Source organism: Oncorhynchus gorbuscha, linkage group LG20, assembly GCF_021184085.1.
Source record: "Oncorhynchus gorbuscha isolate QuinsamMale2020 ecotype Even-year linkage group LG20, OgorEven_v1.0, whole genome shotgun sequence".
NCBI classification, from domain to species: Eukaryota; Metazoa; Chordata; class Actinopteri; order Salmoniformes; family Salmonidae; genus Oncorhynchus; species Oncorhynchus gorbuscha.
This window is the reverse complement of record NC_060192.1, coordinates 1,607,818-1,633,193: the sequence shown is the minus strand read 5'-3', so window position 1 is coordinate 1,633,193 and position 25,376 is coordinate 1,607,818. Positions and strand designations below refer to the sequence as shown.

General features: G+C 48.3%; 1 protein-coding gene across 5 annotated transcripts in view; it reads left to right on the top strand.

The window, feature by feature from the left end:
- LOC124007545 (patatin-like phospholipase domain-containing protein 7) overlaps window positions 1-24,930 on the top strand; it is a 61,871-nt gene extending 36,941 nt beyond the window's left edge. For 3 of the 5 annotated variants that reach the window (XM_046318196.1, XM_046318195.1, XM_046318194.1), the window contains 11 exons: window positions 998-1,116; window positions 12,316-12,472; window positions 13,075-13,191; window positions 13,986-14,055; window positions 15,628-15,744; window positions 15,941-16,089; window positions 16,457-16,609; window positions 19,126-19,245; window positions 23,460-23,547; window positions 24,133-24,251; window positions 24,592-24,930. In XM_046318196.1, coding sequence (XP_046174152.1) covers window positions 998-1,116; window positions 12,316-12,472; window positions 13,075-13,191; window positions 13,986-14,055; window positions 15,628-15,744; window positions 15,941-16,089; window positions 16,457-16,609; window positions 19,126-19,245; window positions 23,460-23,547; window positions 24,133-24,251; window positions 24,592-24,768 — 1,386 coding nt within the window. In that variant the 3' untranslated portion in view covers window positions 24,769-24,930. Of the gene's footprint in view, window positions 1-997; window positions 1,117-12,315; window positions 12,473-13,074; window positions 13,192-13,985; window positions 14,056-15,627; window positions 15,745-15,940; window positions 16,090-16,456; window positions 16,610-19,125; window positions 19,246-23,459; window positions 23,548-24,132; window positions 24,252-24,591 lie in introns of those variants that run through there. The other 2 variants (XM_046318197.1, XM_046318198.1) reach the window with 2 other exon arrangements.
- Window positions 24,931-25,376: the final 446 nt, after the last annotated feature.

Genomic DNA, 25,376 nt, shown 5'->3' with positions numbered 1-25,376 from the left:
ACACACACACACACACACACACACACACACACACACACACACACACACACACACACACACACACACACACACACACACACACACACACACACCTACCTAATCCGCCCAAAATGGTACACACACACACACACCTGATCTTCCCAAACTGGTACACACACACCTGATCTTCCCAAACTGGTACACACACACACACATGATAAGGATGTGACAAATATTACATTATTTTCTTTAATGTTTAAACTGCCGTTTTTAATCGTTTTTCCGTTAATAAGAAAATGAATAGAATTTCACGGGAATTCACAAGGCTGCTGCCAGCTGCAGTTTGGGTCTTTTTCAGAAGGTTAAGCATTGCACCTGTACTGTCATTACTGTACCTCAATTCCACCTCGCAAAGTTCTTCTCATTTAACCTTCTCATTTCCCTTCTCATTTCCCTTCGCTGCCGTCGTTTGCCTTCCTCTGACATTTTTCCAACTGTTGACGATGATGTCATAGTGGTGAAGTGTCGACTCCTCGACTCCTTGACTCCTCGACTCCTTGCACGTCGACTCCTTGACTCCTCGACTCCTTGCACGTCGACTCCCATTGAGTGCCAAGATTTGTTTCCTCCAAGAATTGATTCCTAAGATTCAGTGTTTTTGGAGACTGATTTGTTGGCGTATCTGCACGTGTGTATTGGCTCGCTCCGTGCTGTTCACGGAGTGGTGGCCAGGGCACCAAAACAACGGCGAAGATGAGCCTCGCGCTTCAAATGCTGTTTTACTTTCTGCATCGACGTAACACAACAAAAAAATAATTATTCTTAACGTTAAGCATCCCGATTTTAAAAAACAAAACAAAAAAAAACAACATTTTTTACATTTTTTTTAAATTGAAATGTTCACGCCCCCAACTCATACCTAAGGAAGGAATTGCCTCACAACCCCAGTTATTTCCAGTGTCCCACCATTTGAAGAAATAGTGTTTTAATATCTGCTGTGTATTTCTCTCCTCTCCAGATTGAGATGTATCAGCGTGTTTTCCAGAAGCCGGCTGACCGCCACTCTGACTTCTCCCGGCTGGCCAGGGTCCTGACCGGGAACGCCATCGCCCTCATTCTGGGGGGAGGAGGGGCCAGGTACGCCCCAATGACCCCTGATCTCTAACCTCTGTCCTCTCGGTCACTGACGTCACTAGGCCCCATTTATAGTCATTACTATGGAGCCGTGTAGGGGGGGGTGTTGTCTTTCCTAATGCATGAAACACTCAAAGCAGACTACTTCCACTTTTCTGCCAAATGTAATATCTTGCTCATTTTCATTTTCTCTCTCCTGTCTTTCTCTCTCCTGTCTTTCTCTCTCCTGTCTTTCTCTCTCTTGTCTTTCTCTCTCCTGTCTTTCTCTCTTCTTCTCCTTCCATTTGTCCTGTTTTTGTGTTGTGTTCAGGAGATGTTTCAAGGTTGGTTCCTCTTGTCTCTCTCTCTCGCTCTTAACTCATGCCTGTTAAATGCTTTGTACTGATATTTGTCTTGTTCCCCTTGGGGAATTCGGGACTCGCGTGAAGCACGTGTTAAATGGAAGGTCATTTCCTTTTTCATGCCCCTTTCTCTCTGTGCGTATTCTGATCTTGAATTTAAGCATGAGAATAGCTATTCACCCGCTATTTGTTTTGGGGTGGAGATCGTATAAATGAAGGTGTGTCGTAGGTCTACAGATACGCCGTATTCTGACCTTGACTTAATCCCCTAATAATTCCACCCTCTTTTCACACGAGGAAACCATGAATAAGGTTTCAGCGAACCTACCGGTTCCAAGTGGAAAAAGCATCTGCTTTATTTTTCACAATTTTTATTTTTAGAATTTCAATGCAACTGTAATTTAGACATTTTATAAGAGATAGGTAAATTAGTCATCTGTTTGGAGATTGTAAATACACGCGGCAATTGTTTTAGATCATTTCCCCTTATGATCCCTGAAGGCCGAACCATACCAGCAAACTGACAGTCATATCGACGTGACATATATTGTGGTCCCTTTTCCACAGTGAAATAGGCTATAAATAGCTGTGCCGTTATTCAGATATTTTATTGTATAATAATAATTTATAATTTGCTGAGATAACATCTGTTTTATTTGACCGTTTCTAGCATGTGAAATATTAGCCACGATATCGGGAGCCACCTCTATCCGTTCCTCCTCACCTCTATCTGTTCCTCCTCACCTCTATCTGTTCCTCCTCACCTCTATCCGTTCCTCCTCACCTCTATCCGTTCCTCCTCACCTCTATCTGTTCCTCCTCACCTCTATCCGTTCCTCCTCACCTCTATCCGTTCCTCCTCACCTCTATCCGTTCCTCCTCACCTCTATCTGTTCCTCCTCACCTCTATCCGTTTCCTCCTCACCTCTATCTGTTCCTCCTCACCTCTATCTGTTCCTCCTCACCTCTATCTGTTCCTCCTCACCTCTATCTGTTCCTCCTCACCTCTATCTGTTCCTCCTCACCTCTATCTGTTCCTCCTCACCTCTATCTGTTCCTCCTCACCTCTATCTGTTCCTCCTCACCTCTATCTGTTCCTCACCACCTCTATCTGTTCCTCACCACCTCTATCTGTTCCTCCTCACCTCTATCTGTTCCTCCTCTATCTGTTCCTCCTCACCTCTATCTGTTCCTCCTCACCTCTATCTGTTCCTCCTCACCTCTATCTGTTCCTCCTCACCTCTATCTGTTCCTCCTCACCTCTATCTGTTCCTCCTCACCTCTATCTGTTCCTCCTCACCTCTATCTGTTCCTCCTCACCTCTATCCGTTCCTCCTCACCTCTATCCGTTCCTCCTCACCTCTATCCGTTCCTCCTCACCTCTATCTGTTCCTCCTCACCTCTATCTGTTCCTCCTCACCTCTATCCGTTCCTCCTCACCTCTATCCGTTCCTCCTCACCTCTATCCGTTCCTCCTCACCTCTATCCGTTCCTCCTCACCTCTATCCGTTCCTCCTCACCTCTATCCGTTCCTCCTCACCTCTATCCGTTCCTCCTCACCTCTATCCGTTCCTCCTCACCTCTATCCGTTCCTCCTCACCTCATCTGTTCCCTCTATCCGTTCCTCCTCACCTCTATCCGTTCCTCCTCACCTCTATCCGTTCCTCCTCACCTCTATCTGTTCCTCCTCACCTCTATCTGTTTCCTCACCCTATCTGTTCCTCCTCACCTCTATCTGTTCCTCCTCACCTCTATCTGTTCCTCCTCACCTCTATCTGTTCCTCCTCACCTCTATCTGTTCCTCCTCACCTCTATCTGTTCCTCCTCACCTCTATCTGTTCCTCCTCACCTCTATCTGTTCCTCCTCACCTCTATCTGTTCCTCCTCACCTCTATCTGTTCCTCCTCACCTCTATCTGTTCCTCCTCACCTCTATCTGTTCCTCCTCACCTCTATCTGTTCCTCCTCACCTCTATCTGTTCCTCCTCACCTCTATCTGTTCCTCCTCACCTCTATCTGTTCCTCCTCACCTCTATCTGTTCCTCCTCACCTCTATCTGTTCCTCCTCACCTCTATCCGTTCCTCCTCCTCACCTCTATCCGTTCCTCCTCACCTCTATCCGTTCCTCCTCTACCTCTCATCCGTTCCTCCTCACCTCTATCCGTTCCTCCTCACCTCTATCCGTTCCTCCTCACCTCTATCCGTTCCTCCTCACCTCTATCCGTTCCTCCTCACCTCTATCCGTTCCTCCTCCTCACCTCTATCCGTTCCTCCTCACCTCTATCCGTTCCTCCTCACCTCTATCCGTCCTCCTATCTGTTCCTCTATCTGTTCCTCCTCACCTCTATCTGTTCCTCCTCACCTCTATCTGTTCCTCCTCACCTCTATCTGTTCCTCCTCACCTCTATCTGTTCCTCCTCACCTCTATCTGTTCCTCCTCACCTCTATCTGTTCCTCCTCACCTCTATCTGTTCCTCCTCACCTCTATCTGTTCCTCCTCACCTCTATCTGTTCCTCCTCACCTCTATCTGTTCCTCCTCACCTCTATCTGTTCCTCCTCACCTCTATCCGTTCCTCCTCACCTCTATCTGTTCCTCCTCACCTCTATCTGTTCCTCCTCACCTCTATCTGTTCCTCCTCACCTCTATCTGTTCCTCCTCACCTCTATCTGTTCCTCCTCACCTCTATCTGTTCCTCCTCACCTCTATCTGTTCCTCCTCACCTCTATCTGTTCCTCCTCACCTCTATCTGTTCCTCCTCACCTCTATCTGTTCCTCCTCACCTCTATCTGTTCCTCCTCACCTCTATCTGTTCCTCCTCACCTCTATCTGTTCCTCCTCACTCTATCTGTTCCTCCTCACCTCTATCTGTTCCTCCTCACCTCTATCTGTTCCTCCTCACCTCTATCTGTTCCTCCTCACCTCTATCCGTTCCTCCTCACTCTATCCGTTCCTCCTCACCTCTATCTGTTCCTCCTCACCTCTATCCGTTCCTCCTCACCTCTATCCGTTCCTCCTCACTCTATCTATCTGTTCCTCCTCACCTCTATCTGTTCCTCCTCACCTCTATCTGTTCCTCCTCACCTCTATCTGTTCCTCCTCAACTCTATCCGTTCCTCCTCACCTCTATCCGTTCCTCCTCACCTCTATCCGTTCCTCCTCACCTCTATATTTCCTCCTCACCTCTATCCGTTCCTCCTATCTGTTCCTCCTCACCTCTATCCGTTCCTCCTCACCTCTATCCGTTCCTCCTCACCTCTATCGTTCCTCCTCACCTCTATCTGTTCCTCCTCACCTCTATCTGTTCCTCCTCCTCCTATATCTTTCCTCCTCACCTCTATCTGTTCCTCCTCACCTCTATCCGTTCCTCCTCACCTCTATCACCTCCGTTCCTCCTCACCTCTATCCGTTCCTCCTCACCTCTATCTGTTCCTCCTCACCTCTATCCGTTCCTCCTCACCTCTATCCGTTCCTCCTCACCTCTATCCGTTCCTCCTCACCTCTATCTGTTCCTCCTCACCTCTATCCGTTCCTCCTCACCTCTATCTGTTCCTCCTCACCTCTATCCGTTCCTCCTCACCTCTATCCGTTCCTTCGTCCTCACCTCTCTATCTGTTCCTCCTCACCTCTATCCGTTCCTCCTCACCTCTATCCGTTCCTCCTCACCTCTATCCGTTCCTCCTCACCTCTATCTGTTCCTCCTCACCTCTATCTGTTCCTCCTCACCTCTATCTGTTCCTCCTCACCTCTATCTGTTCCTCCTCACCTCTATCTGTTCCTCCTCACCTCTATCTGTTCCTCCTCACCTCTATCTGTTCCTCCTCACCTCTATCTGTTCCTCCTCACCTCTATCTGTTCCTCCTCATCTCTATCTGTTCCTCCTCACCTCTATCCGTTCCTCCTCACCTCTATCCGTTCCTCCTCACCTCTATCCGTTCCTCCTCACTCTATCTGTTCCTCCTCACCTCTATCTGTTCCTCCTCACCTCTATCTGTTCCTCCTCACCTCTATCTGTTCCTCCTCACCTCTATCTGTTCCTCCTCACCTCTATCTGTTCCTCCTCACCTCTATCTGTTCCTCCTCACCTCTATCTGTTCCTCCTCACCTCTATCTGTTCCTCCTCACCTCTATCTGTTCCTCCTCACCTCTATCTGTTCCTCCTCACCTCTATATGTTCCTCCTCACCTCTATCCGTTCCTCCTCACCTCTATCCGTTCCTCCTCACCTCTATCCGCTATCCGTTCCTCCTCACCTCTATCCGTTCCTCCTCACCTCTGTTCCTCCTCACCTCTATCCGTTCCTCCTCACCTCTATCCGTTCCTCATCCGTTCCTCCTCACCTCTATCTGTTCCTCCTCACCTCCGTTCCTCCTCACCTCTATCGTTCCTCCTCACCTCTATCCGTTTCCTCACCTCTATCCGTTCCTCCTCATCTATCTGTTCCTCCTCACCTCTATCTGTTCCTCCTCACCTCTATCTGTTCCTCCTCACCTCTATCTGTTCCTCCTCACCTCTATCTGTTCCTCCTCACCTCTATCTGTTCCTCCTCACCTCTATCTGTTCCTCCTCACCTCTATCTGTTCCTCCTCACCTCTATCTGTTCCTCCTCACCTCTATCTGTTCCTCCTCACCTCTATCCGTTCCTCCTCACCTCTATCTGTTCCTCCTCACCTCTATCTGTTCCTCCTCACCTCTATCCGTTCCTCCTCACCTCTATCCGTTCCTCCTCCTCACCTCTATCTGTTCCTCCTCACCTCTATCCGTTCCTCCTCACCTCTATCCGTTCCTCCTCACCTCTATCTGTTCCTCCTCACCTCTATCCGTTCCTCACCTCTATCTGTTCCTCCTACCTCTATGTTCCTCCTCACCTCTATCCGTTCCTCCTCACCTCTATCTATCCGTTCCTCCTCACCTCTATCTGTTCCTCCTCACCTCTATCTGTTCACCTCTATCTGTTCCTCCTCACCTCTATCTGTTCCTCCTCACCTCTATCTGTTCCTCCTCACCTCTATCTGTTCCTCCTCACCTCTATCTGTTCCTCCTCTGTTCCTCCTCACCTCTATCTGTTCCTCCTCACCTCTATCTGTTCCTCCTCACCTCTATCTGTTCCTCCTCATCTCTATCTGTTCCTCCTCACCTCTATCCGTTCCTCCTCACCTCTATCCGTTCCTCCTCACCTCTATCGTTCCTCCTCACCTCTATCTGTTCCTCCTCACCTCTATCTGTTCCTCCTCACCTCTATCTGTTCCTCCTCACCTCTATCTGTTCCTCCTCACCTCTATCTTTCCTCCTCACCTCTATCTGTTCCTCCTCACCTCTATCTGTTCCTCCTCTCACCTCTATCTGTTCCTCCTCCTCACCTCTATCTGTTCCTCCTCACCTCTATCTGTTCCTCCTCACCTCTATCTGTTCCTCCTCACCTCTATCTGTTCCTCCTCACCTCTATATGTTCCTCCTCACCTCTATCCGTTCCTCCTCACCTCCTCCTCTCTATCCGTTCCTTCCTCCTCACCTCTATCCGTTCCTCCTCACCTCTATCCGTTCCTCCTCACCTCTATCCGTTCCTCCTCACCTCTATCCGTTCCTCCTCTCCTCTATCCGTTCCTCCTCACCTCTATCCGTTCCTCCTCACCTCTATCCGTTCCTCCTCACCTCTATCCGTTCCTCCTATCCGTTCCTCCTCACCTCTATCCGTTCCTCCTCACCTCTATCCGTTCCTCCTCACCTCTATCCGTTCCTCCTCACCTCTATCTGTTCCTCCTCACCTCTATCTGTTCCTCCTCACCTCTATCTGTTCCTCCTCACCTCTATCTGTTCCTCCTCACCTCTATCTGTTCCTCCTCACCTCTATCTGTTCCTCCTCACCTCTATCTGTTCCTCCTCACCTCTATCTGTTCCTCCTCCTCTATCTGTTCCTCCTCACCTCTATCTGTTCCTCCTCACCTCTATCTGTTCCTCCTCACCTCTATCTGTTCCTCCTCACCTCTATCTGTTCCTCCTCTATCTGTTCCTCTATCCGTTCCTCCTCACCTCTATCCGTTCCTCCTCACCTCTATCTGTTCCTCCTCACCTCTATCCGTTCCTCCTCACCTCTATCCGTTCCTCCTCACCTCTATCCGTTCCTCCTCACCTCTATCCGTTCCTCCTCACCTCTATCTGTTCCTCCTCACCTCTATCTGTTCCTCCTCACCTCTATCCGTTCCTCCTCACCTCTATCTGTTCCTCCTCACCTCTATCTGTTCCTCCTCACCTCTATCTGTTCCTCCTCACCTCTATCCGTTCCTCCTCACCTCTATCTGGGAGCCATCGTTCCATGATGCATTTAGAACTGTCACTTTAGGGTTTCCTTCAATTTGTACCTTGCGTCATTCCATTCCAACGTGCCTTTCTTTCCTCTGTCACATCAGTGTAGCTGTTCCTGGGGGTCTCTAGCATCAGTGGATCACATTAGGCTAATGTTGTGCGATCATTTGGGACATGTAGCCTGTTTTGAACGGTTATGGCACTCAGACCCCACGTTAGCAGTTTAAACCTGGAGCCTGGCGCACGGTTCATGATGACTGGACCGTTGTCATACAGTTCCATGATTAGGGTATATTTATAGGACTATTGTTCAACTCATGTTGTACACTTTATTTTTCTTCTACCTTCCAATATTTCATGATCTAGAATATGGCAACTTTCAGGTTGAAGCAAACCACTGTATTTTTTATTCCTCAATATATTTTGTGCGTAAAGGCTCTTAACTCAATACGTTCCTAACCTTTAAATGTGCCTAAATCATCTCCAAGATCAGTGTTTTTAATCAAATCAAATTTCAAATCAAATCAAATGTATTTATATAGCCCTTCGTACATCAGCTGATATCTCAAAGTGCTGTACAGAAACCCAGCCTAAAACCCCAAACGGCAAACAATGCAGGTGTAAAAGCACGGTGGCTAGGAAAAACTCCCTAGAAAGGCCAAAACCTAGGAAGAAACCTAGAGAGGAACCAGGCTATGTGGGGTGGCCAGTCCTCTTCTGGCTGTGCCGGGTAGAGATTATAACAGAACATGACCAAGATGTTCAAATGTTCATAAATGACCAGCATGGTCGAATAATAATAAGGCAGAACAGTTGAAACTGGAGCAGCAGCACAGTCAGGTGGACGGGGGACAGCAAGGAGTCATCATGTCAGGTAGTCCTGGGACATGGTCCATAGGTTCCAGGCCAGTTGAAACTGGAGCAGCAGCATGGCCAGGTGGACTGGGGACAGCAAGGAGTCATCATGTCAGGTAGTCCTGGGGCATGGTCCTAGGGCTCAGGTCCTCCGAGAGAGAGAAAGAAAGAGAGAAGGAGAGAATTAGAGAACGCACACTTAGATTCACACAGGACACCGAATAGGACAGGAGAATATATAGATATATATATATATAGAAGATATAACAAACTGACCCTAGCCCCCCGACACATAAACTACTGCAGCATAAATACTGGAGGCTGAGACAGGAGGGGTCAGGAGACACTGTGGCCCCATCCGAGGACACCCCCGGACAGGGCCAAACAGGAAGGATATAACCCCACCCACTTTTCCAAAGCACAGCCCCCACACCCCTAGAGGGTTATCTTCAACCACCAACTTACCATCCTGAGACAAGGCCGAGTATAGCCCACAAAGATCTCCGCCACGGCACAACCCAAGGGGGGGGCGCCAACCCAGACAGGCTGACCACAACAGTGAATCAACCCACCCAGGTGACGCACCCCCCCAGGGACGGCATGAGAGAGCCCTAGCAAGCCAGTGACTCAGCCCCCGTAACAGGGTAGAGGCAGAGAATCCCAGTGGAAAGAGGGGAACCGGCCAGGCAGAGACAGCAAGGGCGGTTCGTTGCTCCAGAGCCTCTATCAGTTGGTGCTGAAACTGAGACCAATACACATACATTTAGATGCCGTTCTTTGATTGATCCCTATAATCTGAACCCGTCTTCTAGTGAGTCTTGTCAACAAACACATATTAAAGGTACAGCACGCTGAATTTAAAGGGACGGCACACTGTATTTAAAGGGACGGCACACTGTATTTAAAGGGACGGCACACTGTATTTAAAGGGACGGCACACTGTATTTAAAGGGACGGCACACTGTATTTAAAGGGACGGCACACTGTATTTAAAGGGACGGCACACTGTATTTAAAGGGACGGCACACTGTATTTAAAGGGACGGCACACTGTATTTAAAGGGACGGCACACTGTATTTAAAGGGACGGCACACTGTATTTAAAGGGACGGCACACTGTATTTAAAGGGACGGCACACTGTATTTAAAGGGACGGCACACTGTATTTAAAGGGACGGCACACTGTATTTAAAGGGACGGCACACTGTATTTAAAGGGACGGCACACTGTATTTAAAGGGACGGCACACTGTATTTAAAGGGACGGCACACTGTATTTAAAGGGACGGCACACTGTATTTAAAGGGACGGCACACTGTATTTAAAGGGACGGCACACTGTATTTAAAGGGACGGCACACTGTATTTAAAGGGACGGCACACTGTATTTAAAGGGACGGCACACTGTATTTAAAGGGACGGCACACTGTATTTAAAGGGACGGCACACTGTATTTAAAGGAACGGCACACTGTATTTAAAGGGACGGCACACTGTATTTAAAGGGACGGCACACTGTATTTAAAGGGACGGCACACTGTATTTTTAAAGGGACGGCACACTGTATTTAAAGGGACGGCACACTGTATTTAAAGGGACGGCACACTGTATTTAAAGGGACGGCACACTGTATTTAAAGGGACGGCACACTGTATTTAAAGGGACGGCACACTGTATTTAAAGGGACGGCACACTGTATTTAAAGGGACGGCACACTGTATTTAAAGGGACGGCACACTGTATTTAAAGGGACTGGCACACTGTATTTAAAGGGACGGCACACTGTATTTAAAGGGACGGCACACTGTATTTAAAGGGACGGCACACTGTATTTAAAGGGACGGCACACTGTATTTAAAGGGACGGCACACTGTATTTAAAGGGACGGCACACTGTATTTAAAGGGACGGCACACTGTATTTAAAGGGACGGCACACTGTATTTAAAGGGACGGCACACTGTATTTAAAGGGACGGCACACTGTATTTAAAGGGACGGCACACTGTATTTAAAGGACGGCACACTGTATTTAAAGGGACGGCACACTGTATTTAAAGGGACGGCACACTGTATTTAAAGGGACGGCACACTGTATTTAAAGGGACGGCACACTGTATTTAAAGGGACGGCACACTGTATTTAAAGGGACGGCACACTGTATTTAAAGGGACGGCACACTGTATTTAAAGGGACGGCACACTGTATTTAAAGGGACTGTATTTAAAGGGCACACTGTATTTAAAGGGACGGCACACTGTATTTAAAGGGACGGCACACTGTATTTAAAGGGACGGCACACTGTATTTAAAGGGACGGCACACTGTATTTAAAGGGACGGCACACTGTATTTAAAGGGACGGCACACTGTATTTAAAGGGACGGCACACTGTATTTAAAGGGACGGCACACTGTATTTAAAGGGACGGCACACTGTATTTAAAGGGACGGCACACTGTATTTAAAGGGACGGCACACTGTATTTAAAGGGACGGCACACTGTATTTAAAGGGACGGCACACTGTATTTAAAGGGACGGCACACTGTATTTAAAGGGACGGCACACTGTATTTAAAGGGACGGCACACCGTATTTAAAGGGACGGCTTACCATGAATGCACTGAAAGCCCTATTGAATGCAAACTCCACAAGCAAATGTGTTGTCCAGCAAGTGGGAGGATTTTCAGTGGTTGAATTAAGCGTATTCAGTGGTTGAATTAAGCGTATTCAGTGGTTGAATTAAGCGTATTCAGTGGTTGAATTAAGCGTATTCAGTGGTTGAATTAAGCGTATTCAGTGGTTGAATTAAGCGTATTCAGTGGTTGAATTAAGCGTATTCAGTGGTTGAATTAAGCGTATTCAGTGGTTGAATTAAGCGTATTCAGTGGTTGAATTAAACGTATTCAGTGGTTGAATTAAACGTATTCAGTGGTTGAATTAAACGTATTCAGTGGTTGAATTAAACGTATTCAGTGGTTGAATTAAACGTATTCAGTGGTTGTATTCAGTGGTTGAATTAAAGGGAACCACGCCTGCAAAGCCCTTTACATACCTGCATAAGGTAAGCCTGAATACCAACTACTGGGAAGTGTGGAGAAGGCGTACATTTTAGGCCCCTTGTGGATTGTTGTGGTACTGGTGTTGACATACCGTATGTGGTAGTGTTAAACAAGTTGGCTACTTGGCAGTTACAGTCCTTAACAGTACACGGAGATGTATGTATGTATGTATGTATGTATGTATGTATGTATGTATGTATGTATGTATGTATGTATGTATGTATGTATGTATGTATGTATGTATGTATGTATGTATGTATGTATGTATGTATGTATGTATGTATGTATGTATGTACAGTCCCTAACAGTACACGGAGATGTATGTATGTACAGTCCCTAACAGTACACGGAGATGTATGTATGTTGTGTGAAACCATTTCCAACAACCTGCAATGCAATCTGTTAACAGACGGGCAGCAGAACCACAAACATGACGATGGAAACCAAGACATTACCTCAATCTACATTCTGATACGTTTTAATGAGGGAGCTTGTGTGTGTGTGTGTGTGTGTGTGTGTGTGTGTGTGTGTGTGTGTGTGTGTGTGTGTGTGTGTAGTCGTGAGCATATTTCCAATGTCTCCCGTTCCTCTTCCTCTCATCCTCTCTCTCCCGTTCCTCTTCCTCTCATCCTCTCTCTCCCGTTCCTCTCTCAGGGGCTGTTCTCAGGTGGGTATCATGCATGCTCTGAGTGAGGCTGGGATCCCTGTGGACCTGGTGGGAGGTGTTTCCATCGGCTCCCTGATGGGGGCGCTGTACGCAGAGGACCGCAGTCACTGTCGCATGAGGATGAGGGCACGAGAGTGGGCTATGGTGAGAGGAATTCACCACGGCTAGTCTCTTTCGCAGCGCATCTTTCCCGATTCCTCGCAGTCCTCTGTCGTTTCGCGTTGACGTTTTAGTCATCTAGTAGACGTTTTAGTCATCTAGTAGACGTTTTAGTCATCTAGTAGTCGCTCTGATCCAAAGCGACTTTTTTCGGGTTGTGCCTTGCTAAAGGGCACATCAACTGATTTTTTATTTTTTTTTGTCTCCGGGATTCGAACCAGAAACCTTTTTGGTTTACTGGCCCAAACGCTCTTAACCGCTAGGCTACCTGCCGCCCCACCTGTCCTGGGCAGTCAGTCTGTTAGTCTCTCCTTCTCAAACTGCATTAGGGAAGGATGTTGTCTCTTTTTGTCCAAAATGCCTTGAGAAGGAGGCAAGGAGAGAGGATGCGAGGAATCAAGAAAATACCAAATCGAGGAATATTAACTTGATCTTCACTCAACCTTCAAGTGTTTAAATGTTGTCCAGGCCGGTCAACCTTGAAGAAACATGATTTTGACCTCAATGGGACGACTTGGTCTAATAAAGGTGACAGTAAACGTGTTCTCATGGATTTGTTGGGGGTTCTTCTTGGTGGTGTGTTGCAGGGAATGACGTTGGTGTTTAAGAAGGTGTTGGACCTGACCTACCCCATCACTTCTATGTTCTCTGGCTCTGCCTTCAACTCCAGCATTTACACCGTGTTCAAGGACAAGCAGATAGAGGTGAGGAGGGGCGGATAGAGGTGAGGAGGGGCGGATAGAGGTGAGGAGGGGCGGATAGAGGTGAGGAGGGGCGGATAGAGGTGAGGAGGGGCGGATAGAGGTGAGGAGGGGCGGATAGAGGTGAGGAGGGGCGGATAGAGGTGAGGAGGGGCGGATAGAGGTGAGGAGGGGCGGATAGAGGTGAGGAGGGGCGGATAGAGGTGAGGAGGGGCGGATAGAGGTGAGGAGGGGCGGATAGAGGTGAGGAGGGGCGGATAGAGGTGAGGGGGGCGGATAGAGGTGAGGGGGCGGATAGAGGTGAGGGGGCGGATAGAGGTGAGGGGGCGGATAGAGGTGAGGGGGGCGGATAGAGGTGAGGGGGCGGATAGAGGTGAGGGGGCGGATAGAGGTGAGGGGGCGGATAGAGGTGAGGGGGCGGATAGAGGTGAGGGGGGGGCGGATGAGGGGGGCGGATAGAGGTGAGGGGGCGGATAGAGGTGAGGAGGGGCGGATAGAGGTGAGGAGGAACGCAGTTGGAGTTAGTCGGTCTTGCGTCTCTCTTGTAAAAAGGCATTTTTCATCATAATGGGATCACCTGTGTAAACAAAGAGTAGATTAAATACGTTTTAAAAAATTGCCTGTGGCACACGGCCTGTAAGATTGAACTTATTATACTAATAAGAAAAGGAGCTTGCTTTGAAACGCGTTGGCAATAAATATAATTGAAGGGACTTAAGCCTCCGCCCTGAACCTTCTTTTACAGTTGCAATATTGACATAACCATTTAATGATGAGTGCTGTTGTTGTTTGTTCAGGACCTGTGGATCCCCTATTTCAACATTACCACTGACATCACTGCCTCCACCATGAGAGTGCACACAGACGGTTAGGCCTCAAGTCTCTCTCTATAGCTCTAGCTCTCTAGCTCTCTAGCTCTCTAGCTCTCTCTCTCTCTCTCTCTCTAGCTCTCTAGCTCTCTCTCTCTCTCTCTCTCTAGCTCTCTAGCTCTCTCTCTCTCTCTCTCTCTGGCTCTCTCTCTGGCTCTCTCTCTCTGGCTCTCTCTCTGGCTCTCTCTCTCTCTGGCTCTCTCTCTCTCTCTCTCTCTCTCTCTCTCTCTCTCTCTCTCTCCCTCTCTGGCTCTCTCTCTCTCTGGCTCTCTCTCTCTCTCTCTCTCTCTCTCTCCCTCTCTGGCTCTCTCTCTCTCTGGCTCTCTCTGGCTCTCTCTCTCTCTATAGCTCTCTGGCTCTCTCTCTCTCTATAGCTCTCTGGCTCTCTCTCTCTCTATAGCTCTCTCTCTCTATAGCTCTCTCGCTCTCTCTCTCACTCTCTCTCTCTCGCTCTCGCTCGCTCTCTCTATAGCTCTCTCGCTCTCTCTATAGCTCTCTCGCTCTCTCTATAGCTCTCTCGCTCTCTCTCTAGCTCTCTAGCTCTCTAGCTCTCTAGCTCTCTAGCTCTCTAGCTCTCTCTCTCGCTCTCTCTCTCTCTCTCTCTCTCTCTCTCTCTCTCTCTCTCTCTCTCTCTCTCTCTCTCTCTCTCTCTCTGGCTCTCTCTCTCTCTCTCTCTCTCTCTCTCTGGCTCTCTCTCTCTCTCTCTCTCTCTCTCTCTCTCTGGCTCTCTCTCTCTCTGGCTCTCTCTCTCTCTCTCTCTGGCTCTCTCTCTCTCTCTCTGGCTCTCTCTCTCTCTCTCTGGCTCTCTCTCTCTCTCTCTGGCTCTTTCTCTCTCTGGCTCTCTCTCTCTATAGCTCTCTGGCTCTCTGGCTCTCTCTCTCTCGCTCTTTCTCTCTCTGGCTCTCTCTCTCTAGCTCTCTGGCTCTCGCTCTCTCTCTCGCTCTCTCTCTCTCGCTCTCTCTCTCTCGCTCTCTCTCTCTCGCTCTCTCTCTCTCGCTCTCTCTCTCTCGCTCTCTCTCTCTCGCTCTCTCTCTCTCGCTCTCTCTCTCTCGCTCTCTCTCTCTCGCTCTCTCTATAGCTCTCTCTATAGCTCTCTAGCTCTCTCTATAGCTCTCTCGCTCTCTCTATAGCTCTCTCGCTCTCTCTATAGCTCTCTCGCTCTCTCTATAGCTCTCTCTCTCTCTACCGCTCTTTCTTTATAGCTCTCTCTCTCTCTACCGCTCTTTCTCTATAGCTCTCTCTCTCTCTACCGCTCTTTCTCTATAGCTCTCTCTACCGCTCTCTCTCTCTCTCTCTCTACCGCTCTCTCTCTCTCTCTCTCTACCGCTCTCTCTCTCTCTCTCTACCGCTCTCTCTCTCTCTCTCTACCGCTCTTTCTCTATAGCTCTCTCTACCGCTCTCTCTCTCTCTCTCTCTCTCTCTCTCTACCGCTCTCTCTCTCTCTCTCTCTACCTCTCTCTCTACCTCTCTCTCTCTCTCTAACCCTCTTTCCTTCTCTGTTTTAACTGATTGAATTGTGAAGCTGTTCCTCCTATATGTGCCTCCATGTGTTGAATTGTCCCTGTCTCAGGCTCTCTGTGGAGGTATGTGCGTGCCAGCATGTCTCTCTCTGGCTACCTGCCTCCTCTATGTGACCCTAAAGACGGACACCTACTGATGGACGGAGGCTACATCAACAACCTACCAGGTCAGCAACACACACACACACTGCAGTGGCAAGATAAGACACGGTGTGGCACGCTCCTGCTCAGCGACGTACCACTAATCCGTTTTATTTGGTGGGTGCTTCTATTTGTCTCAATGTTCAAGTGTGTAAAAAGTGAAACTCCTCAATGTTCATTGTTACTCTAAGCCCTAAACCCGCGTCTCCGCCCCTCTCCCAGCGGACGTGGCTCGCTCCATGGGTGCCAAGGTGGTGATCGCCATAGACGTGGGCAGCCAGGACGAGACCAACCTCACCAACTACGGCGACTCGCTCTCCGGCTGGTGGCTGCTATGGAAACGCCTCAACCCACTGGCAGAGAAAGTCAAGGTGAGCCTCTCTCACAGCACTGTATAGAACTACAGCCTCCGGTGTAAACCGAAAGATATGGTGTGGTGAAATGGCATTCATGTCATGTCCGACTTTGCAATTCATTGTTATGAAATGGTTTCATATCGGAGTGAAAATGTGTTGTCGTTCACTAAGAATATTTCTGCAGTTTTTCACGAACTGTGAATGTGTGGAGTTACTTTGTGTGTCCAAAATGGTACCCTCTTCCCTATGTAGTGCTCTGGTCAAACCGTGTGCACTATATAAGGATTAGGGTGCCACTTTGGACACACTAGGCGCTGGAGGTATGTGCACAGTTGTCACCCTGCTGTCACCCTAAGTGTTGTGGCATTTGACACCCCTGTAGGTGTTGAACATGGCAGAGATTCAGACGCGGCTGGCATACGTGTGCTGTGTGCGACAGCTGGAGTCGGTGAAGAGCAGTGACTACTGCGAGTACATCAGGCCTCCCATAGACCGTTACCGTACACTGGAGTTTGGCAAGTTTGACGAGATCGCTGTGAGTCTCCCTCTCTCTCTCTGTGACCTGGACAGTCAGTCGGTCTGTTATTCTCTCTCTCTCTGTGACCTGGACAGTCAGTCTGTTATTCTCTCTCTCTCTCTCTGTGACCTGGGCTGTGAGTCTCCCTCTCTCTCTCTGTGACCTGGACAGTCAGTCGGTCTGTTATTCTCTCTCTCTCTCTGTGACCTGGACAGTCAGTCTGTTATTCTCTCTCTCTCTCTGTGACCTGGGCTGTGAGTCTCCCTCTCTCTCTCTGTGACCTGGACAGTCAGTCGGTCTGTTATTCTCTCTCTCTCTCTGTGACCTGGGCAGTCAGTCAGTCTGTTATTCTCTCTCTCTCTCTGTGACCTGGGCTGTGAGTCTCCCTCTCTCTCTCTGTGACCTGGACAGTCAGTCGGTCTGTTATTCTCTCTCTCTCTCTGTGACCTGGGCAGTCAGTCAGTCTGTTATTCTCTCTCTCTCTGTGACCTGGGCAGTCAGTCGGTCTGTTATTCTCTCTCTCTGTGACCTGGGCAGTCAGTCGGTCTGTTATTCTCTCTCTCTCTGTGACCTGGGCAGTCAGTCGGTCTGTTATTCTCTCTCTCTCTGTGACCTGGGCAGTCAGTCGGTCTGTTATTCTCTCTCTCTCTTTGACCTGGGCTGTGAGTCTCCCTCTCTCTCTCTGTGACCTGGGCAGTCAGTCTGTTATTGTCTCTGTGTCTCTGACCTGGGCAGTCAGTCTGTTATTCTCTCTCTTTGACCTGGGCAGTCAGTCTGTTATTCTCTCTCTCTCTGTGACCTGGGCAGTCAGTCTGTTCTCTCTCTCTGTGTCTTTGACCTGGGCTGTGAGTCTCCCTCTCTCTCTCTTTGACCTGGGCAGTCAGTCTGTTATTCTCTCTCTCTCTCTGTGACCTGGGCAGTCAGTCTGTTATTCTCTCTCTCTCTCTCTCTCTCTCTGTGACCTGGGCAGTCAGTCTGTTATTCTCTCTCTCTCTGTGACCTGGGCAGTCAGTCTGTTATTCTCTCTCTGTGTCTTTGACCTGGGCAGTCGGTCTGTTCTCTCTCTCTGTGTCTTTGACCTGGGCAGTCAGTCTGTTATTCTCTCTCTGTGTCTTTGACCTGGGCAGTCGGTCTGTTCTCTCTCTCTGTGTCTTTGACCTGGGCAGTCAGTCTGTTATTCTCTCTCTCTCTTTGACCTGGGCAGTCAGTCTGTTATTCTCTCTCCCTCTTTGACCTGGGCAGTCAGTCTGTTATTATCTCTCTCTCTTTGACCTGGGCAGTCAGTCTGTTATTCTCTCTCTCTCTCTGACCTGGGCTGTGAGTCTGTCTGTCTGTCTGTCTGTCTGTCTGTCTGTCTGTCTGTCTGTCTGTCTGTCTGTCTGTCTGTCTGTCTGTCTGTCTGTCTGTCTGTCTGTCTGTCTGTCTGTCTGTCTGTCTGTCTGTCTGTCTGTCTGTCTGTCTGTCTGTCTGTCTGTCTGTCTGTCTGTCTGTCTGTCTGTCTGTCTGTCTGTCTGTCTGTCTGTCTGTCTGTCTGTCTGTCTGTCTGTCTGTCTGTCTGTCTGTCTGTCTGTCTGTCTGTCTGTCTGTCTGTCTGTCTGTCTGTCTGTCTGTCTGTCTGTCTGTCTGTCTGTCTGTCTGTCTGTCTGTCTGTCTGTCTGTCTGTCTGTCTGTCTGTCTGTCTGTCTGTCTGTCTGTCTGTCTGTCTGTCTGTCTGTCTGTCTGTCTGTCTGTCTGTCTGTCTGTCTGTCTGTCTGTCTGTCTGTCTGTCTGTCTGTCTGTCTGTCTGTCTGTCTGTCTGTCTGTCTGTCTGTCTGTCTGTCTGTCTGTCTGTCTGTCTGTCTGTCTGTCTGTCTGTCTGTCTGTCTGTCTGTCTGTCTGTCTGTCTGTCTGTCTGTCTGTCTGTCTGTCTGTCTGTCTGTCTGTCTGTCTGTCTGTCTGTCTGTCTGTCTGTCTGTCTGTCTGTCTGTCTGTCTGTCTGTCTGTCTGTCTGTCTGTCTGTCTGTCTGTCTGTCTGTCTGTCTGTCTGTCTGTCTGTCTGTCTGTCTGTCTGTCTGTCTGTCTGTCTGTCTGTCTGTCTGTCTGTCTGTCTGTCTGTCTGTCTGTCTGTCTGTCTGTCTGTCTGTCTGTCTGTCTGTCTGTCTGTCTGTCTGTCTGTCTGTCTGTCTGTCTGTCTGTCTGTCTGTCTGTCTGTCTGTCTGTCTGTCTGTCTGTCTGTCTGTCTGTCTGTCTGTCTGTCTGTCTGTCTGTCTGTCTGTCTGTCTGTCTGTCTGTCTGTCTGTCTGTCTGTCTGTCTGTCTGTCTGTCTGTCTGTCTGTCTGTCTGTCTGTCTGTCTGTCTGTCTGTTATTCTCTCTTGCTTCCTCTCGTTCTCCCCTGACCCCCTCTTACTCTAGACCTCACCTCTTCACACTTCACTATTTGTCTCTCTTGCCTCCTCACACTTTTGACTTAAGATGGAGAAGGTTTTCAAGGATTGCCTGAGATCCCCCCCCCCCCCATTAGCTACATTACATTGAGCCTTGTGTGTGTGTGTAGGAGGTGGGCTACCAGCACGGCAAGACGGTGTTTGACGTGTGGAGTCGCAGTGGAGTGGTGGAGAAGATGCTGAAGGACCGTCGCCAGGAAGAGTTTCACAACACGCATAGCAACAACAACGTGAGGGAGTTTCACAACACGCATAGCAACAACAACGTGAGGGAGTTTCACAACACGCATAGCAACAACAACGTGAGGGAGTTTCACAACACGCATAGCAACAACAACGTGAGGGAGTTTCACAACACGCATAGCAACAACAACGTGAGGGAGTTTCACAACACGCATAGCAACAACAACGTGAGGGAGTTTCACAACACGCATAGCAACAACAACGTGAGGGAGTTTCACAACACGCATAGCAACAACAACGTGAGGGAGTTTCACAACACGCATAGCAACAACAACGTGAGGGAGTTTCACAACACGCATAGCAACAACAACGTGAGGGAGTTTCACAACACGCATAGCAACAACAACGTGAGGGAGTTTCACAACACGCATAGCAACAACAACGTGAGGGAGTTTCACAACACGCATAGCAACAACAACGTGAGGGCGGGTCAGGGAGTGACTAGATCATCACGTGTTTAAATGTTCAGGAGAGAATTCCACAGAGCAACTAAAACTGTTCTAATTCTTGGTACTATTAAAAGCAAATGAGAACGGGACCGTAATTGATATTTATTTGCTGACCTGATTAAAGAAGAACAGGTGTAGTTTGGGTAAAATGACACTATGTGGTCTTATAAACCAGTGTTTATCCCACGCTGTAGAGATCACAGTGAGGTTTTTCGTAATGAACCTGAGGGCCTCATGCTATGCTGAGTCAAGTGCTCTCAGGGTTGTGGTTGAGGCCTGCATATATACAGGGCTCTCAGGGTTGTGGTTGAGATCAGGGCTCTCAGGGTTGTGGTTGAGTGATCAGGGTGTTTGAGGCCTGCATATATACAGGGCTCTCGGTTGAGGCCTTTTCATTCAGGGTAATGAACCTGCATATATACAGGGCTCTCAGGGTTGTGGTTGAGGCCTGCATATATACAGGGCTCTCAGGGTTGTGGTTGAGGCCTGCATATACACAGGGCTCTCAGGGTTGTGGTTGAGGCCTGCATATATACAGGGCTCTCAGGGTTGTGGTTGAGGCCTGCATATATACAGGGCCTTCGGAAAGGTTTCAGACTCATGGCTTTTTCCACAGCCCTGTTCTAAAATGGATTAAATAGTTTTTGTTTCGTCATCAATCTACGCAATAATACCCCATAATGACAAAGCAAAAACGTTTTTTATTTATTTTATTTATAAAAATGTAAAACAATTATATCATAAGTATTCAGACCTTTTACTCAGTACTTTGTTGAAACACGTTTGGCAGCTATTACAGCCTGGAGTCTTCTTGGGTTTGATGCTACAAGCTTGGCACACCTGTATTTGGGGAGTTTCTCCCATTCTTCTCTGCAGATCCTCTCAGGTTCTGTCAGGTTGGATGGGGAGCGTTGCTGCGCAGCTATTTTCAGGTCTTTCCAGAGATGTTCGATCGGGTTCAAGTCCAGGTTCAAGCCCACTTGTCCCAAAGCCACTCCTGTGTTGTCTTGATTGTATGTTTTCGTTGTCCTGGTGGAAGGTGATCCTTCACCCCAGTCTGAGGTCCTGATGTCTCAGGAGCAGATTATCAAGGATATCTCTGTACTTTGCTCCGTTCATCTTTCCCTCAATCCTGACTAGTCTCCCAGTCCCTGCCGCTGAAGAACATCCCCACAGCATGATGCTGCCTCCACCATGCTTCACCGTAGGGATGATGCCGGGTTTCCTCCAGACGTGATGCTTGGCATTCAGCCCAAAGAAATCAATCTTGGTTACATCAGACCGGAGAATCTTGTTTCTCATGGTCTGAAAGTCTTTAGGGAACTTTTGGTAAACTCCAAGCGCCACTCTTATCATAAAGGCCTGACTGGTGGAGTGCTGCAGAGATGGCTGTCCTTCTAGAAGGTTCTCCCATCTCCACAGTGGAGCTCTGTCAGATTGACCATCGGGTTCTTGGTCACCTCCTTGACCAAAGCCCTTCTCCCCCAATTGCTCAGTTTGGCCAGACGGCCAGCTCTAGGAAGAGTTTTGGTGGTTCCAAACTTCTTCCAGATGGAGGCCACTGTGTTCTTGGGGACCTTCAATGCTGCAGAATGATGGAGGCCACTGTGTTCTTGGGGACCTTCAATGCTGCAGAATGATGGAGGCCACTGTGTTCTTGGGGACCTTCAATGCTGCAGAATGATGGAGGCCACTGTGTTCTTGGGGACCTTCAATGCTGCAGAATGATGGAGGCCACTGTGTTCTTGGGGACCTTCAATGCTGCAGAAATGTTTTGGCACTCAGAATTCCCCAGATCTGGGACCCAATGCTGCAGAAATGGAGGCCCTGTCTGGAGGCCACTGTGTTCTTGGGGACCTTCAATGCTGCTGGAGGCCACTTGTGACCTTCAATGCTGCAGAATGATGGGGGAGGCCACTGTGTTCTTGGGGACCTTCAATGCTGCAGAATGATGGAGGCCACTGTGTTTTCCTTCAACCCCATGGCTTGGACCTTCAATTTTGCTGTGGCAATGGCTTGGTTTTTGCTGTGGCTGTCAACCGTGGGACCTTATATAGACAGATGTGAGCCCTTCCAAATCATGTCCAATCAACTGAATTTACTACAAGAGGACTGCAATCAAGTTGTAAAAACATCTCAAGGATGATCTGCGGAAACAGGATGCAGCTGAGCTTAATTTTGAGTCTGATAGCAAATGGTCTGAATACTTATGTAAAGAAGGTATTTCTGATTTTTGCTTTGTCATTATGGGGTATTGTGTGTAGATTGAGGATTGTTTTATTTAATCCTTTGTTGAATAAGGCTGTAACGTAACAAAATGTGGAAAAAGTCAAGGGGGCTGAATACTTTCCGAATGCACTCTGTAACTGGCGCAGCGGTCTAAGGCACTGCATCTCAGTGCTAGAGGCATCACTACAGACCCTGGTTCGATTCCAGGTTCCATCACAACAGGCCATGATTGGGAGTCCAGAGGGTGGCGCACAATTGTCCCATCATCCGGGTTAGGATTTGGCCATTGTGAATAAGAATTTTTTCTTAACTGAATTTCCTAGTTAAATTAAGATTAAATTAAATGTAAACCCACCAGTAATGTACATCGTAGAGAAAAAGAAGCCTAATAATATGCGTTTTGTTTACCCGAATTCAGAACCGGCTTCAAATCATAACGTTTCTGTTGTGTTGTGGTAAGTGCTCTTTGGGCATTTTGAAAATCTGAAGATAAACTACTACTACTTGAATGAAGAACAGTATTATCTGCATAAAAATGTACATCCGCTATTTCAATATGATCCCCAATGTTGTTATATAAAATGAACAAAAGTGGGCCCAAAATAGAACCTTGCGGGACACCTAAGCACAACTCCGTAGACTCAGATTTACAACAACCCACATTGTGTAGGATTTGATAGGTAATTTATAAACCAATCGAGAGCATGACCAGTAATTCACAGGGGGCTCATGTAGACCTTTTCAAATAAACTGCCTGAATCTAGAAAGTTCTGATTTAAGGCTTTCAGAATAGAGGTTCTCTCAGATACAATCTGTCCAACAATTGTTTGGGAAGCTGTGTATCTTTTTAAACCTTTCTTTACTTGCCAAAATGTGGCGGGATTATTTAAATTACCCAAAGTAGATTTAAGGTAGTGGTCTGCTTTCAGTTGTCGGTCATAGCCACACCCAGATTTCAAAGACGTTTAAAAGCCATCCAATCATCCGCCGAACCAGACCCTCTTGCTTTAACCCACATAGCATTTAGTTCCCTTATGATTTTAGTAAGTTCATCAGTAAACCAAGGGTTCTCTGACCTTAATCCCGATTTCTTTTTTTACCATCTCTCACACAGGCAATAATAGCACAGTGATCACTTGTGTCATTTGAAACAAAACAAAGAGTCACAAATCAAGTAGTCCAACAGCAGATCAGTAAAAAAAGTTTGAGATGTAGGTGAGAGAGAGATAGGCAGGGGCAACTGTACCAGACCGAGAGAGACAGACCAGGGCTGGCTGGAAGCAGCAGGTATCAGGTTGAAGAGGTCCTCAGCAGACATCCAGGGCGACAATAGATGATCAAATAACCGTTGGTCGGAAAAACAAAACCATGATGGCGATACAATCGCTAACCAGAACCGTAACAAAATCCAGACCAGAATGGATGGTCATGACTAGATAATGTACAAATGTGTATTTTAATGCTATTATTCTGAATGATTTCTGTATGATACCAGTGTGCTGTCTGTCCTATGTGTTCTGCAGGGACCTGTGACCTGTCCTAATGCCTCCTTCACTGACCTGGCAGAGATCGTGTCCCGCATCGAGCTGGCCAAACCAGCTCTGGTTGACGGTGAGACTGGCAGATGATCTGAGCAGCAGAGTGCTGTGGAGGTCAAACGGGCATTATAAGTTGTAGGCCTATCACAACGAGACACATGACCTCTGGGACCCCAGATATTTGGCAACAAGAGACGGGAAAAGCTGTAACTGTGTTATTTTAACTGGGAAAGTTCTTTTTTTGATTGTAAGCTGGGAAGAGCCTACGAGCCAATAGCTGTTGACCCTCCTGTTACCGTCACAGCTGGACCAATTGAATATTTATGTTTCTAATGCCGCCCTGCTAGCTTTTCACCCCCCTCCCCTCATGGTTTTGGCACTCTGCCTCCTGCTCTCCTGGGGAAGATTATTTTCTATCTGGTCTTTCTCCTTGCTTGTTGTAGACTATTGTTTGGGCTCTGTGAATGCAGCCACACTCACTCCGCAGATACATTTGTTTTGGTTACATGATGATTAATATGCAGCTATGACAGTTCCTATGACACACCCCTCCTTCCTCTTTCATCTGTCCACTCTCTTCTTCACCACCTCTCTCTTTGTGCACCTTTCCATCTCTCTCTCTCCCCGCCACGCTCTCCATGACCCTTCCCTATCTCAGAGGAGTCCGACTACCCCACAGACTACGAGGAGGAGGCGGTGGAGAGTGCCTACTCAGACTTTGAGCTGTCCAATCACTACAGCGAACACACCACCGAGGGGGAGGAGACTGCGGACACGGTGCGGTGAAGGGTTTACATCTTGAGTCATTTTAGCAGAGACGCTGTTATCCAGAGTGACTTGTGGTTTACAGTCTGACGTTGGTGTCCTTTTTTTGTACTAGTTCCCCGTGGGAATCGAACCCACAACCTGGCGTTGCAAGCACCCTGCTCTACCAACTGAGCCACACATTGTTGAATGTTGATGCTTGTTCTTAACTCGATATTGCGTGACGGTGTAAAATAAGAGGACATTTTAGGACCTGTGCCGTCTTATCATTTTCTCTCACCTTTTGAGACGTTTAAGCCTGAGATTTTCCTAATGACATATCAGCTAGTCACTGTGTCCTCCTCATCCTCAGGATGAAGAGCTGCTGGACATGGGGAGAAGACGTCGCCCTCCTCACCCGGGCTACAGCGACATGAGCCCCTCTCCTCCCCCCACCCCCCGCCTACAGCCCCACCCCAAGACCATGCCAAGAGTCACTGAACCCACAGTCTGGAAGCGCAAGGACCTGACTGTCTGCCTCCAGCACTAGCGCTGACACATTGCCTTACAGACCCACAACAAATACAAGGACCTGACTCTCTGTCTGCCTCCAGCACTAGCACTAACACAGTGCCTTACAGACCCACAACAAATACAAGGACCTGACTCTCTGTCTGCCTCCAGCACTAACACTAACACAGTGCCTTACAGACCCACAACAAATACAAGGACCTGACTCTCTGTCTCTCCAGCACTAACACAGTCCAGCAAGGACTCCAGCACTAACACAGTGCCTTACAGACCCACAACAAATACAAGGACCTGACTCTCTGTCTGCCTCCAGCACAGCACTAACACAGTGCCTTACAGACCCACAACAAATACAAGGACCTGACTCTCTGTCTGCCTCCAGCACTAACACTAACACAGTGCCTTACAGACCCACAACAAATACAAGGACCTGACAGCACTAGCACTAACACAGTGCCTTACAGACCCACAACAAATACAAGGACCTGACTCTCTGTCTGCCTCCAGCACTAACACAGTGCCTTACAGACCCACAACAAATACAAGGACCTGACTCTCTGTCTGCCTCCAGCACTAACACTAACACAGTGCCTTACAGACCCACAACAAATACAAGGACCTGACTCT